At 43.1% G+C, this 16,372-nt stretch overlaps 1 protein-coding gene across 2 annotated transcripts in view; it reads left to right on the top strand.

Annotated features, from left to right (window-relative positions):
* Positions 1-16,372, top strand: part of lrig1 (leucine-rich repeats and immunoglobulin-like domains 1) — an 86,664-nt gene that overhangs the window by 62,381 nt on the left and 7,911 nt on the right. For both annotated transcript variants that reach the window (XM_039772188.1, XM_039772187.1), the window contains exons 9-12: positions 4,712-4,792; positions 13,671-13,742; positions 14,221-14,292; positions 15,644-15,807. In XM_039772188.1, the coding sequence (XP_039628122.1) occupies positions 4,712-4,792; positions 13,671-13,742; positions 14,221-14,292; positions 15,644-15,807 (389 nt within the window). The remainder of the gene's footprint in view (positions 1-4,711; positions 4,793-13,670; positions 13,743-14,220; positions 14,293-15,643; positions 15,808-16,372) is intronic.

The following is a 16,372-nucleotide window of genomic DNA, read 5'->3' as shown; positions in this document are numbered from 1 at the left end:
GATTTAACTGACATTTTTTTATCGTAACAACAAACGATTTATACAGGAAAATAAGGACTATTAACAAGGTTGCCTAAACTTTTGCATCCCACTGTATAATCATTAATAAGGACTTGTTTGGTATTCCTTTATTATTCTGTGCTGCTTGAGTGTGTGAATCCCCAATCCATCAATCCATATTAGAAACATTTTTTATGATGAAATCCTTTGTAATCAAATCTAGTTCTTTCCTAAAAGAAACTGTTTCTGCTCATTTTCAGCATATTACTTTATGGGAAATCTTGGTCTTCTTTAATTTAACAAAACAGTTGATCTTTATTGGTTGCCTCACTTTAGGCCTCATCACAACATTTTCAGTGGGTTTGAGATAACTTGGCCATGCTAAAGCGAGACATTTCTTTCTTTTAATCAATGCCTTGACATTTTTCATTTAATGGAACACTTGGGTCCTCCAGCATTTTTTGGTTCAAATTGGATTTACAGAATCCAATCCTGATCAGAGGCTTCAGACATCGTCAATGTTTTGGTACAATTACTTGATTTATGGACAGAAAAGAATCCTTTTTGCCATACGAGTCCCAAGAGTATGGGTGACAGAGGTGCTAGGTAATGTTAGAGATTTGCCAAAACGGTCATTTCTTCTCAGTAGAAGAAGTAGTTCTGTCAGGAGGTCAAGCTTCCAGAATATACAGGATTACTGGTCCTCTTCTGCAACCATAATGAGAGCAGCCATAGTTTCTTTCAAAGCAAATATTTGGGATTCTGTTGCCACCATTAAAACTTGATTGTTCCCTAGTATCTGGCTGCCCCTTCAATCCATTATTTTATATTGATTTACTTTAAAGATAAGGTAATTAAGACATAGTTTGAAAAACGTCTTCAGTTTTTGTAGAACTACAGTCATTAATAATGTTCCTCACTAATTCAAGTTTCCTTTTTATAGTATGGTGTTTTATTGCATTAAAACCGAGAATCTAAAAATAGACACTTCCAAATACTTTTTTTGATTTAGTTTTTTCTCAGGTTGTGGACATCAGCGTAATTTACATCATGATACTAGCGATGGAAGCACAACATTTCTGTTTAGCAGAATTACCAAAAAAAAGTGTGTGTGTGTGCGTTTGTGTGTGTGTGTGCGTTTGTGCGTGCTGGTGGGTGCGTGTGTGTGTTGGTGGGTGTGTGTGTTGGTGGGTGTGCGTGCGCGTGTGTGTTGGTGGGTGTGCGTGTGTGTTGGTGTGCGTGCCTATATAAGGTTGTCTTAAGTCCACATTCCAACTGTCTGGGGTCAGCTGGTCATTCTGTAGACAAACAACAACACTTTAATGTGGATAGCAGATGTCAAGTGCTGCATGGACGCACTGCTGACTTGCTGATTGACACATTTTTTGCTTTTTCCGCTTATGACTGTATAGTCTTTTAAATGTGTTCCCAATTCCCCCAGTCATTTTTTCTGTATGGTTTGTATTTCTGTGTCACACATGTTAGACTGCAGCACACCAGTTAGATTCTAATTTGTCATCTTTTGTTTGTTAGCATTTATTGCCTGTCTTATTGTGCTTCTCAATTAACTACTGTTGGCTTAGGATAAGATGCATGAGCTACAAGGAGAGACTGAAGGAGCTGAAGATTTTCAGTTTAAGCAAGTGGAGTTTAGGAGAGGACATAACTGAAGTGTTTAAAGTTACAAAGGGATTTAGTACAGTGGATCCAGGCTGTTACTTTAAAATAAATCCTGCATCGAGAACACTGGTAATACAGTTCAACACTCTTCTAAGGGCAGATTTTGCACAAATGTTAAAGTTCTTCATGGGAAGAACCAGAGTAGTATGGTGGATAGCAGGACTTTTGGGACCTTCAGGTGAATAGGGTTGGCGAGCTTGTTGGGCTGAATGGCCTCTTCTCATCATGGTGGTTGTTCTGCACTTGAACTGTTCCACTTTTTTTTTTTTTTTTAAACATTATTTGAAAGTTTTCTTTAGCAGAAGGGTGTATTATTTATAGCTAATGTCTGTCATTGTAATGCTAAGATGTCTTTGCATTGTAATAGAAGGTGATGCCAACCTGTACCAAATTCATGGTATGCCTTTTAAGCCTTGAGGGGTTTGTAGATGTTGTTTTGAATGTCAAAAGTGCATAAAAATATTGGTACCAAAACAACTCCTCATCCAAAAACTTTAACTATAGCATAGATTTGGTCAAAAGCCGTGCTCTTCCTTTCTCCTCTTTACATTTATCGTGATTTTCATAAAATGTGTTTTAAAAGTGAAAAATTACTGATTGCAAGGAAAAAAGACCCCAAACCCCCAAAGTGGTGTAGTGTACTGAGCCACATCACGTAAAAGCCTTTCCAGACCATATTTAAAAATAATGAGCAATGTGGCTGACTGAAGACCACCGTGGAGCCACCGAGTAAAGGCCCAGGCCACCACAGAGTGCAGTCTGGAGCAGCTGAAGGTGGGAGAACTGCAGGAACCGAGACTGTGGGTGGGTGGGATGCTGACATATGGAGCCACATTTCCAGGTATGGTGGGGTGGTGGTATCATGTGGACACAATTTAAAATCCACTCTCTGACTGATGGGAAGCCAGTGCACCATGAGATCGTTGTCTAGCTTTCAGATTTTTTCTTCCTCAGTATTAATATTTACAATACTAGTCACAGATTTGTGTATATAAAATATATCAACTACACTGCACACATTAAAATATCCAAACATTTGTATGTTTATATATGAGCTTGGGTCTGTCCAGCAATATGGCTTGGACCGCTCTGGCCACCCTTTTCAAAGCCGAAGTGAAACTTGACAGATATTTGTATTACGACTGTAGTCGGTCTAACTGGAGTGGCTAAAAAGAGAGACGTCGAAGCGCTGAGCTGCCTCTGACCCACTAGGTCACCTTGAACATGTCACCCAACTTGTGTACTGTACTTGTAAGCAGTTGGACAATGTGTCTCTATTTGAAACTGCTTTGATGGTATTTACAACAGACAAGTGCTGTATAAACAACTGCTATTGTTTAGCACAGATGAAGATAGTTTTGTTTCATTTTTTATTCAGTTAACTAAATCCGAGAATGTGCACCATGTGTTGGCTTTCACAAATCGCAGACCGAGTCCTTGGAAACGCTGTTGGATGTGCCCTCTCCTCCCTGCCACTAGTTTTACATACACTCGAGCGGCTTGTATGGGGCTCTTTCAAGTCTTTGCCTTCCGGATGAAGTTTTTTCCTTGAGAGGCGGGAGGTGGAGGGGAGTCGTTGGGTGAGATGTGTCCTCTGTGCGTTTGTGCGACGTGTTGGGGACTTGAGCATTCTCACCAAGGCCTCTTCCTGCTTCCCCTTTCATGGCAGTGTCTAATCTAATAATAAAGGAACGTTTTCGGGCCTGCACCTGGTGGTAGAGAGCCGGGCAGCTTTAATTGGCGCCCATTGTTGTTTGAGATTGACGAGCCTTCAGTGGGTGTGAAACTGGTGAAACGCAGAGCTATTGAAAGAGAGGTCAGGTCTTGGGGCCTCATGCTGCACTGATTAACAGGGCCGCAGGCATTCAGGCTCAGCCAGACAGAAAGAATGAGAATTTGGCAACACGGCATGGGAGAGGAGGGAAGCGAATGCAGAGAGTCTGAAAGAGACCTTTAGACATATCAAAGGAGTTTTGTAGAGCTGGATGATTTTCTTTTTTTATTTCCACAGGGCATAGAAAAGATAACACGGCACAAAGCAGGCGCTTTTGTTTTCTTTCTGTCTTTTACTTTCTTTCACTACAGTGTCAGCACTGATTACAAAAATGTGTTAAACGTTTAAATAAGCTGGCTAAAGCAGGCCAAGTCGTTTCCTCTTGTATTCACTTCCTTGCTGATTATAACATAAAAAGCCATCCTTAATGGAGATGCTGTGAGCAGGGAAATGTGGCAGTTCTCTTTATTTGAACATTTTGAAATGGACAGAGGTAAGAATTCAGTCTCTTAACTGAATATTTCTGGGTTTCTGTCATTATGAATTCAGAATCTAAAATCTATTGTGTGTCACCATTAAAGGCTGCGGTACTTTTCTGACTGAATTCTACGTTTAGTGTCACTCCAGAGTTGGAAGATCCTGAGAATGTGAAGCGTGTCGATAGCCGCCTGTGCAGAGTGATTTGAAATGGAGTACGTCATCTCTGTCAGGGTGGCCATATATTGATGTTGCACATAAAGTGCTTTGTAGATGTTGCATTAATTTATATGGACATGAAAACAGACTTTGTGAAAAGTGTGTGCGTTTGTATTCTGTTTATTTAATTTATATATATATATATATATATATATATATATATACAGTATAGTTAGTAAATAACACAATATCCACACACTGTGAGTACCTATAAGACTCTTGTGATAGTTTAGAAGCGTGTGCAGCTGCACAGTCTGTATTTGGTGTCCAGTGGCACAAAACCAGCTTCTGTTGCTTTTCGCCCAATTCCTCTTTGGATCTGGACTTCCAGTTCCAGTATCATTAGTGTTAAGTACTGAAACCCCTTGGCTGGTGATATTTTAAACTTGAACATGAAGAGCATTTTATTTATTTTGCATCCTGTCTTGGAAGCAGGTGACGGAAAGGAGCTGTATGCTCTATTGTAAATCTTCCAAAATCGGCCCCAGAAGAATCAAGTTCACAAGATCCATCTAGAAATGGGAGCGTCCTTGGTGACTCAGCCTTTCTTTTTCTCGGCAGGGAGCTGGACCATAATGAAATTTCTGGAACAATAGAAGATACCAATGGAGCTTTTACAGGCTTGGAGCTCTTGAGCAAGCTGTGAGTATTGTGGTGTTTTAAGACGCAGCCATTGTTGTGCTTTTAAATGAAAATGAATTGAGGAATCTGACACGTCCGTAACTAACAACAGTCGGTTGAGAGTTGTGTGGAGATTTATTTGCCCTTACTCAGTGCTGTTTCCTCGCGGAACTTTCTCAGTAGATTTGTTGCTCATCCCATAGTGGATCTGATGTGCCTAGGAGGCCTAATGCAGCTTACACCTGTTTAGAAACAGACAGCCATAGTTTGGTCATTTTGGTGTAGCAGCCGGTTTTGAAATCTTTCCTTTATTCCTTTTCACACATCTATCAACTTGACATTAGTGATGACAGCGCGTGATTATTAATACTCGGCTAAGGGATGATAACCACAGGATTGTATCTGAAATGGGGATATAAAATAGAACTTCTTTAGTGTAGTGACTTTGGCTGTTGTGTCAGACTCCTGAACAACAACAACAACAACATGTATTTCTATATCACATTTTCATACAAAAAAGTAGTTCAAAGTGCTTTACAAAATGAAGAATAGAAAAATAAAAGACACAATAAGAAAAATAAGTCAGCATTAATTAACATCGAATAAGAGTAAGGTCCAATGGCCAGGTTGGACAGAAAAACCAAAAAAAAAACTCCAGACGGCTGGAGAAAAAAATAAAATCTGCGGGGATTCCAGACGACGAGACCACCTGACCAGTCCCCTCTGGACATTCTACCTCACATAAGTCAAACAGTCCTCTTTGTAGTTAGGGTTCTCACAGAAGGACTTGATGATGATGATGGTCACGTAGACTTCTGGCTTTCAGTCCATCAATGTTGGAGCATCAGGATGCTTTGAGTAGGTGGAGGTGGCGCAGGAAAAAGAAACAGAAGAGAGAGTTGGGGTCAGTATGGATTTTAGAGCCACCATGAATAGTTATTATGAAGAATTGAACATACAGAGTATCAGGATTAAGTTAAAGTGAAGTTATGAGAAGGCCATGTTACAGTAATGTGTTCTCAGCAGTGTTTTAAAGTGCTCTACTGTATCAGCCTGGTGAATTCCTATCGGCAGGCTATTCCAGATTTTAGGTGCATAACAGCAGAAGGCCGCCTGCCCGCCTCACCACTTCTTTTAAGTTTTGTTCTTGAAATTCTAAGGAGACACTCATTTGAAGATCTGAGGTTACGATTTGGAATATAACGTGTCAGGCATTCCGATATATAAGATGGCGCAGATTATTTAAGGCTTTATAAACCATAAGCAGTATTTTAAAGTCAATCCTGAATGACACAGGTGACCAGTGTAGTGACATCAAAACTGGAGAAATGTGTTCGGATTTTCTTTTCCTAGTCAGGATTCTAGCAGCTGCATTCTGCACTCATTGCAAGTGTTTTATGTCTTTTTTTGGTGGTCCTGAGAGGAGTGCGTTAACGTAATCTAGTCTGCTGAAAACAAAAGCGTGAATTAATTTCTCAGCATCTTTCAGTGATATAAGAGGTCTAACTTTAGTTATGTTTCTTAAGTGAAAAAATGCTGTCCTAGTGATCTGATGAATGTGCGATTTAAAATTCAGATTACAGTCAACAATCACCCCTAAGCTTTTTACCTCCGTCTTGACTTTTAATCCTAATGTATCCAGTTTATTTCTAATAGCCTCATTGTATCCATTATTGCCAATCACTAAGATTTCAGTTTTCTCTTTATTTAACTTGAGAAAATTACTATTCACCCATTCTGAGATACAAGTCAGACATTGTGTTAGTGAATCGAGAGAGTCGGGGTCATCAGGTGCTATTGATAAGTACAGCTGTGTGTCATCAGCATAGCTGTGGTAGCTCACGTTGTGCCCTGAGATAATCTGATCTAACGGAAGCATGTAGATTGAGAAGAACAGCGGACCAGGATAGAGCCTTGTGGACCACCATATCGGATATCATGTGTCTTTGAGATTTGATTACCACAACTCACAAAGATTTTTCTACCAGCCAGGTAGGATTCAAACCAATTTAAGACCCTGCCAGAGAGGCCCACCCATTGACTAAGGCGATTTCTAAGAATGTTGTGATCAGTGGTGTCAAATGCAGCACTCAGATCTAAGAGGATGAGAACAGATAGACGACCTCTGTCTGCATTCACCCGCAAATCATTTACTACTTTAACGAGTGCAGTTTCTGAGCTGTGATTGACAACAATGATGGACGGATTAAAAGGAAGAAGTCTACGTGACCATCATCATCATCAAGCCCTTCCGTGAGAACCCTAAATCCAAAGAGGACTGTTTCATTTATGATAGGTAGAATGCCCAGAGGGGACTGGGCGGTATCATGGTCTGGAATCCCTACAGATTTTATTTTTTCTCCAGCCGTCTGAGTTTTTGTTTTTCTGTCCCCCCTGGCCATTGAACCTTACTCTTACTCGATGTTAATGTTGATTTATTTTTTTATAATTATGTCTTTCATTTTTCTATTCTTTAATATGTAAAGCACTTTGAGCTACTGTTTGTATGAAAATGTGCTATATAAATAAATGTTGTTGTTGTTGTTATTTGTTCTAAAACCTGCCTGAAACTTATCAAGAATAGCAGGTTTATTGAGGTGGTCATTTAACTGCATAATGGCTGCCTTCTACAGAACTTTACTTAAGAAAGGTGGACTCCTGAAGACTCCTCTTGCCTGAGGGAAGTAAACTGAAGTGGGCCGCAGAGTACAAGTGGGTTGTGCTGACTGCCATGTCACTGTCACAGCACATTAAATGACACACTCCATGTGCAGGTCACTCACCCTGCTGTGTGTGCAACTTCTTAGGTACAACTGCATTGTCTTTGTTTAACGGAGGTGAGGCCGGGAGGTTATGGTAGGTCCTCTCCATAATTATGTTGCATTCTTCACAATATTTCCACCTTTAGTCACTGTGCACATTTCCATGCTAAGTAACATATTTTCAAGATGCTGACTTGATGATCATATAACTTAAAAACATACAGAAAAGAGCATAAAGATAATAAAGGAAGTCAGAATAACACAAACCTCTTTGAAGCCCATAGAACACTGTGTGGCCCGTCAAGGGCACTGTGAAGTCTTTTAGCTTTTTAATCACAGCAGGCACAGAAAAACTGTTGGTAATTTTTCCACTTTTTCCATTATTTCGGTTGAACTTTACTTATTATAGTTAGTCAGTCATTTTCTAACCCGCTTAGTCCATAACAGGGTCACAGGGGACTGCTGTAGCCTATCCCAGCTAGCATAGGGTGCAAGGCAGGAACAAACCCTGGACAAGTGCGCCAGTTCATCACAGGGCGAACACACACACACACACACACACACACACAGGTGCCAATTTAGGGTCACCCATTTCCCAAGTCTGCATGTCTTTGGGCAGTGTAAGGAAGCCGGAGCACCTGGAGGAAACCCACACAGACATGGGGAGAAGCCGGGATGTGAACCCTGGTCCCCTTACCGCGTACCTCTGTACCACTGTGCCGCCTTTTTAATTGATTGTAATTTTAGGAAGATACTTATAAAGAACTTGGTGCTAAGTAACTGCAACAGTGAAGAGAATGTTATTGGTGAATAAACAAAGTAACCAATATGCCACACACTCCCCCTTTTTTATTTGCATACTTCACACTGACAATTGCCCCCAGTTGGCCTAATGGTAGCTGGTCAGCCCACACTTTCTAAATGGGAATGCTGAGAGCCCACAGGACTTCAGAGTTTGAGTTGTGTGTGCGCTCCTAATCAGTCCAAGATGTCTGATCCAAGAGTGGTTGTGTTGGTGCTGCAGTGCTTGCGTCTGCCTTGTAATGAAGGCTTTAATTAATGGAGCCAAGAGGTGTACGCTTTTAACTTGGAGTTGCAGGATATTCCGTTTATCCCGTATCTGTGTGTTTTTTATTTTCCTCTTTCTTCCTTGCACCTACAGTATATTAGAAGCTTGTTTAATGAAGGAGAGATCACGTTCTCTACTTTTACACATCAATTTTTGAAGAGTTTGCAAGTCCAGGGAATGCAGACTTTGAAATACGATTCACATACCATTGAGCAATCAAAAGATGCAAAAAAAAATGAAGCTTTGTAGAATTGTCTACTAAACATGGGAGTCGAGTCTTAGTGTTTAACTTGCACATTCGGTGAGACGGCGTTCTTAAACTTTGTATTCTCTTTGTTATTCATGCAGACAGGCAAGGCTGTTCTCAAGCCAACTTAACTCAGTCGAGCATCACAGGGGTGTCTGCAGCCTTTGGGGGGAAGGCAGGCAGGAAGCAACCCTGGGTGATGTGACCGTCCATCACGTCTGCATTTCCACTCACATGGGGACAATGTGGCTTTAATATCCACGCCATCAAACATTTGTACCCAGTCATGCGGCACACTCTCTTTATAGCCCTAAACTGTGACGTTGTACTGAGGTAATCGTGGTGTGGTATGTCTTCTGGTAACTCTGTAGTCTGACTGTTCCATTACACGATTACTGCCGTTACTGCTGGTGGATTTCCATGTACACAGTCCTCTCAGTGGCAACCATAATTATCTGTTCATTTTAGCAAGCCAGTTTTTGTTCTAAAATTGCATGTGTTTCGTTAGGAATCCCCACGTTGTCTTCTGGAGTTATGTTCACATCATCCTTTTTTTTTTTTTTAATAAAGTTGCTTCTACAGAATTTCCAGAGTCTGTATAAGAATAGAAGAGTCGTTATCCAACAGTCAAGCTTCTGCTGCTATAAGCAAAACGTAAAAGAGTCCGTCCAATCAGAACTGCCGTCAAGCCAGTAACTCGTACAAAGAGTGGAGATGAATTCGTTTGAAGCCCCACCACAAGTGAGAGAGCCAATCGAGTAGAGGGACGGATGCCTGTCACATTAATTAAAACAATCGGAGTTAAATAGATGTTGGCAGGAGCCCAGCAGACGTATTACTGAGTAACAAGTTCTTGCCAAATTCTCAAAACGCTCTGCACAGCTCCACTCAAAGAAGATGAGATTTGTTTTTTCCAGTTGTTCACAATAAATGGTTTTCCCATTGAGTTATGGAGAGGGCATTCGAGTTCTTCGGCTCAGCGTGCTAACAGTGAAGTGTAGGAAATCACCGTAAGCTCACCTCTGGGTTGCCTAGTCTCATCCATTATTATTCTTAACGCCTCTGTAAGACACTTTATAATGGCGCTAAATCAGAGTCTGTCTGATAGATGAGCACGTACAGAATTTCTGCCCAAAAAGGACTTGATTTATTAGAGTTACAGTCAATCATAAGGCCAGAGCTGCGTGGCATCATGTCAATGGTGGAATTCCACTCGCTAATATCTATAAATTACGTCAGTTTGTTCAAATTACCAAGTAGGACTAGAAGGACTTTTAAAACTCAGCCTGATGTCGTTTTGGAGAAAGTAGGTGATGTTGGATAAATGGCGCGTTCTTTTCAATCTTTCTAGCGCTTTATATGATTTTATTTACAAAGTCTGGCATCACTTTGAAGTGTGAAGAGTTTGGTCACCTGATTAAAGACCCCTTTGACTGTAATGGCTCGTCCCCACCAGAGTGGCCATCATCCAGACGTCTCCCCGTCTCTGGCCTTTTCACGTCTATTTGGAGTCTTCATTTTTGCCTCACTACGTTGGCTCCTCTCCATACCTGGATGAGGCCTTTCACGTTCCAGGGGGCCTGGCACTGGTGGCCAACGATGAACTGTTCTTCGCCATTGTAACATCTTCGCCCAGGTACGTTTCCCACTGCATTCCTGGGCTTTTGTTCAGATGCTGTTAACCAGCTGCTCCTGTGAAGATGGATGCTGGTCTCATTTGCTAGTTTTAATTCTAGTTAAAGAACATGATATTATATATATTTAGGGCATTTATCATTGTGGGATTGATTAGAAGTTACAAATAAAAAAAAAACCCACCAAAGTTCAGTGCTATTAAAAGAAACAACAGTCTGTGCAAGGTGACCCTGCGAGTAAGTGTCTGGGGAGGGATGTGCGCCCAGTGAGTGAGTTTGTGTGAGACGGGACGGTCGTTTGTTTCTTTCTAAATGTGCTCTGCAGAACGTTACTGTGAAATTGGCTGCTCTCCAGCTGTGGTCGAGTGCCCGTCGTCCTGCTGAGTCCGGCGTTTGACGTTTCCCTGAAGTGACGACGTATTTCACAGGCACGCTGGAGCTGTCCACACCAGTCACTGTCTCTAGTTGGGATTGTTAGTTTTCTGACACCGCAGTTCAGTTTTCATCCTCTTAACAAATCCAATGGCAGGAACGGGCCATCGGTAGGAAACTCTAAAGTCAAATTAGAAGAAGAGGCTGAGGTTTGTAATTGTGTGCTGCCTCGCATTTGAAGCTGGTGTGGACTTGAATTGATTCTCTTTGGGGTCATCCTGTGTGCCCAGTGAATTAACAGTGTGGCACTTAATGCCAACACATTGCTGCTTTAGTTCTTTGTCCATCAATTGTAGGACCCACCTAAATCACTGTAAAGTTTTCATGGTCGTTGCTAATGCTGACATGTGTAGACAATACAAGGGGAATGACGTGATGCAGAACAAGATGTGGTGGAGGAGGATATCTGGCCTGTCACGGACTAGTCGCCATATTGTGGAGGAGGAGGCGGAGGTGCTGCAGATTTATACATACCTGGAGGTCCATCTGAACAACACGGTCATGCCATACAGAACTATCTTTAGTGTGTTTAGATTTGTTTTCATCGGTGCAGCTCTGAGAGTCAGAATACACATGAGGCCCTGTGAAGTAGTAATTAGAAGAAGAAGAATAAAAGATTTATTACTGTGACTGGAGATGGCAATTTCTACAACATTTTTAACTTTTGATTTCCTGTGGTCCTTGGCCGTAAGTTTAAAGCGCCTCGGCACCAGTGCCCTCTTTAGCTAATGGTTTATTCCACCATAGCATGCTGTTGGGCACCACTGGAAGCCTAAAGCAACCTTGTCTGTCTTTGCCTTAGCCAGCTATGTTAAGGCCGTGTCGCATTCATTTACTTAATGTTAGTGAGTTGGGGGCAGTCGGCAGTGCCCTCCCGTGGACTCACTCCAACAGGTTTGGTATACATGAGAGCTGACAAACATTCAGAAGCAGCCATCCATCTATTATCCAACCTCTATATCCTAACTACAGGGTCACAGGGGTGGTCTGCCAGAGCCAATCCCAGCCAACACAGGGCGCAAGGCAGGAAAGAAACCCCAGGCAGGGCGCCAGCCCACCACAGGGCATACACACACACACACACACCAAGCACAATTCAGGATCGTCAGTGCACCTAACCTGCATGTCATTGGACTGTGGGAGGAAACCCACGCAGACACGGGGAGGACAAGCAAACTCCAAGTGAACCCGGGTCTCCTAGCTGCGAGGCAGCAGTGCTACCCACTGCGCCACCGTGCTGCCCCTCATTCAGAAGCACCACTTGTGTAGTGCAGCAATGAGGAATAAGGAACATCAAGAGTATTTAGGACCTCACGAGCAGAAGAGATGTTTAGCGTGCCATGACAGAATTGGGGGCCGAGGGAAAAGACTGCAGTCCACTTTTGGAGGTCAGAAAAAGGTGCGAGCACAACACTCGGTGCCACGGCCCACCTGCCAAGTTGTTTTGGCTGCCTAAGGTAAAGTCATCCCTGATGGAGGATTGCAGGAATTGTGGGAAAGAGGGGTCCTGTCATCGGATTAGCGCTGTTTCAGCTGTGGAATGGCCAGCTTGATGGCCAAGGTCTCCAGGACTCTAAACAAATCCAAATCTGTGAAAATTCTACTCTGTACTGTACTTCTAAAATGTGTATTTTGATACTGTATTGAGGAGTACTTGTGTTGTGTTCACCCCCTTTTTGTAACACCCACTGCACGCCCACCCTACCTGGTAAGGGCTCTCTCTTTGACTGCCTTTCCGGAGGTTTCTTCCATTTTTTCCCAACAAGCTTTTTCTTGCCACCATAGAGAGTCAAGGCTGGGGGGCTGTCAAGAGGCAGGGCCTGTTAAAGCCCATTGCGGCACTGCTTGTGTGATTTTGGGCGATACAACAATACATTGTATTGTATTGTAAATTGTAGCTGTGCCACATCGTCGTTAAACTTGACATGCCCAGTGATTTTTTTTTTTTTCTCAGTTGCATGAACTGACATGTTAGAGCTGTGAGATTCGAAACTTCTCTCTGCCGGGGTGTGTCATCGTGTGGTGGCACCAATGCATGCTGCCCACCCGTCCTGCTAAGGCATTGCGCCCTTTGTGGCCCTCGATCAGAGGGTGGCAAATGACATGTTTCTGTTAATATTTAGATTTGAAGCGCAGAGCCTAATATCTTCTGAAGACCCTGACTGACGGTGGCTTACGCTAATTCAGACATTTTTTATGTGTTCATTATTACAGTATTTGTTTTTATATTCTGCATTTCTCTTTGCTCTTTACGGTAAGCCGTGCCCTTCCCTGTTGGCTGATCAAAGCCACGCTAAGGAGGCGCGCGTGTGAACGAGAGAATGAACCGAGGTAGGGTTAGGGTGGTCCGTTTTCTTGATACGGGGTGCAGGTGTTCCCCCTCTCCTGTGCTGCATGTGACTTGTAATAAATCTTCCTCTCTTTTTGCTGACGTTTAACTAAAGTCACATAAATCGGCACAGACGTCTGCCTCAGGCCGTAAAGCCATTGCTGCTGTCAGCAGACGGGACGAGATGCACACGTGTCTGCATTGTGAAGAACTCTGGAAATGGAGCCAGTGTTTGTTCTCTGTTTGAGTAATGACTTTCCAAGATGGTCTGGGGAGGGAACCGGATAAACGTGTGTGGATTTCTGGAAGTGAGTGCCTTGCGCAGGCTAAATGTAAATATCGATGGAGAGAGGGCAGGATTCAGTCAGACTAATTCTCGTTCTCGTTTTCCTCCTCTTTTCATTCCCTGCTGAATGTGACCTACAGGACTCTGTTTGGAAACAAGATCAAGTCTGTGGCCAAGAGAGCGTTCTCAGGCCTGGAGGCCCTCGAACACCTGTGAGTATCCCAGCATGCTCTTGTGTTGCAGGCAGAGCTGCCAAAAGTGGCTGCTTGAGAGGACTGCTGGCCATTTAATCGTTTCTTTGTAAATTGAGACGCCGGGCTGTTTGTGGAGGCCAGCTGCTTCCTTCTCGTTATAGTCAGCTTCAACTTTGGCCTTTTTTTCCCTGAAGCAAACGGCACGACATGGAAGCATATGGCCGGCTTTACATTTGTAGGAATTTACATACGCTTTCTGTTTCTTCCTGTTCAATATGTACTGTGAAGAGTAATGCCAGTGGATGTAATGTTTTATTTTTCTTGTTACTAATTTTATTTGGATGCCGACTTGTGGCTTTCAGAAAGCAAGCTGAGAACATGATAGCCGAGGCCCTCAAGTGTAAATGTGTTTCTTTAGTTTTTATCTGCTCTAAAATTAACACTTGAATGTAACTCCTTTTTTTTTTTCTTCTTTTGAATGCTTATCTTTTCTTAGAAACTTGGCAAACAACGCCATCCGCTCCATCCAGGCAGAGGCCTTTGCTAAAATGAAGAACCTGAAAGAACTGTGAGTTATTTGCCGGCATGGCCATTTTTGCCGTTCCTGTTGTAATATTTTGTGATGCTTATGGTGGAATAAGCGTAGGCCTTCTTGATGTGTGAAGTGTCTTAGTAAATCAGGCAGGTACTTCACACTTTAAACACGTGCAGTGAAACAGCCTCCCTCCGCAACTCAGACTTGGACTGTGGCTGCTGAATGTGCGAGTGCGTTCTGTGAGTCCATTTAAATTGGGACGAACGGCCTGACATGTGCAGCTGCAGTGAGGCGTCGAGTCCATCAAGAGATCCCAAATGTGGGTGTGCCAGGCCAGCAGCCTGATCTTGGACCTTAACTTCTATTGACCAGAATAGCGACTTGGCATCTACACCAGCGTAGGCCGTTACAATGTCCGCCAGCATGCACGACCCTTCACTTTGGTTCAACTGCTTTCTCTCCTGATGACTTCATTCAGGGTCACAGGGATCAACCCTTTACAAGGCAGCACTTTGTCACCGAGCCCACACAAGGGGACAGTTTGGAAATCTCAACCATCCAAACTTGCACATAATCGGCATACTTGGAGGCAAGGCAAGGCAATCCGGCCAACAGGAGAGTGTGGAGACGGCCTCTGTAATCCAGGAGTGCTGTTACCAGTGTGGCACTGGTGTTTGTAGGCCTGCATACAGTATGTAAAATAATAATAACTGAGCCAAACTTGGCCAGGCCTACAACTTCTAACATTTGTATTCAATAAAGTGTTATTTAGTAAAGTGTTAATCAGCAGCCCAGACCTTAATGGGTGCTTCTTGACATCCATCCCATAATGCGTTTGTTAAAGAAAATGTGACGGTAACGGCCGTGCTCATTAAATCAAAGGATTTTCAGGTATTTTATTTGCATGGGCTGTAAATCCACGTGGAGAGGGACAGCCAAGTCCCATGAAGCTCCTTTGGGTTTTGTTTTGGAAATCCTGCTATATGTCGATATCGACTGTGGCGGGGGGGAGACGACAAATGAACGGCGAGAAGCTGCTGGAGTGCGAGTCGGGGACTGAGGAGGTTTTACAGCTACGTGTACGGGTTGAGATTCGACAGTCGAAACTGAGGAGGGACTTTGGTTGGTTTTCAGGCGAGCGTCACCTTTTTATGTGAGCATTGTAGGACTGAAGGAGGCAGGCTCTGTGATTTTAAAAAGGCCTGGACACCCAGAAGGAAGGCTAGGCGTCTCGGCCCAGTCGCGCCCCTGCTAGCTGATTCACATTACGTTCCCAGTCATCCTCCTTGGAAGAATAACACTGACGAAGCAGTGAAGCACTGTCCCTGTCATTAGTGCTAGTAATCTGCTTTTCTTTTTTGGTTTTCTCTCCTTCACAATAAAGATACATAAAGAGTGAAAGCTTCCTGTGTGACTGCCAGCTGAGATGGTTCCCCGAGTGGCTTATTGATAAAGGCTTTCAGTCGAGCACAGATGGCCTGTGTGCCCACCCAGAGGTTTTGAAAAGCAGCAGCATCTTCAGCGTTCCAGCAGACAGCTTTGTTTGTGGTAAGACTGATAAAAATGTCAGATTTCAGGCGCAGAGTATCTCTCGCGTCACAGCAAGGAATTACTGCGATTTCTACCCTTTCGTTCTTGTCAAGAAATCTCCAGATCTTTTGGGATTTCCATGCAGTAAGTGGCAAGGCAATAAATATGTTCAGACCCCCGGCTGTATTAAGAGCTGCCTGGCATAACCGGCTGGCTCCTGTGACCTGGCACACTGCTGGTTGGCAGATCATTTCTAAATCTCTTTCTTTTTCTTACATGGCTCTTCGTCAGTATGTTTGTTTCTAGTCCTAATGTTTCTTTGTCTCTTTCTATTGGTGTTGTCTTTACTAGAATAAGGAAATAAACAATCGGCAGTACATGCTGCACTGGTTATCTGACGTCTTGTCATGTTGTGCCCCCAATCTTTGCCCTTCTAAATGGGCTTTGAGTTCCTATTTTGGGTGTCATAAGCAGAGGTGGCCTTGTCACTTGTGTGTGCAGCCCTGCCGAGGCTTCTCTGCACGTCTTGGTTGATTATGACTCTTGAGTATGGAGGACTAACTTGGACAAAATTAAGTGACTC

Source organism: Polypterus senegalus, chromosome 12 (genome assembly GCF_016835505.1).
Source record: "Polypterus senegalus isolate Bchr_013 chromosome 12, ASM1683550v1, whole genome shotgun sequence".
In the NCBI taxonomy this organism is placed as follows: domain Eukaryota; kingdom Metazoa; phylum Chordata; class Cladistia; order Polypteriformes; family Polypteridae; genus Polypterus; species Polypterus senegalus.
This window is presented reverse-complemented; position numbering and strand designations above follow the sequence as displayed.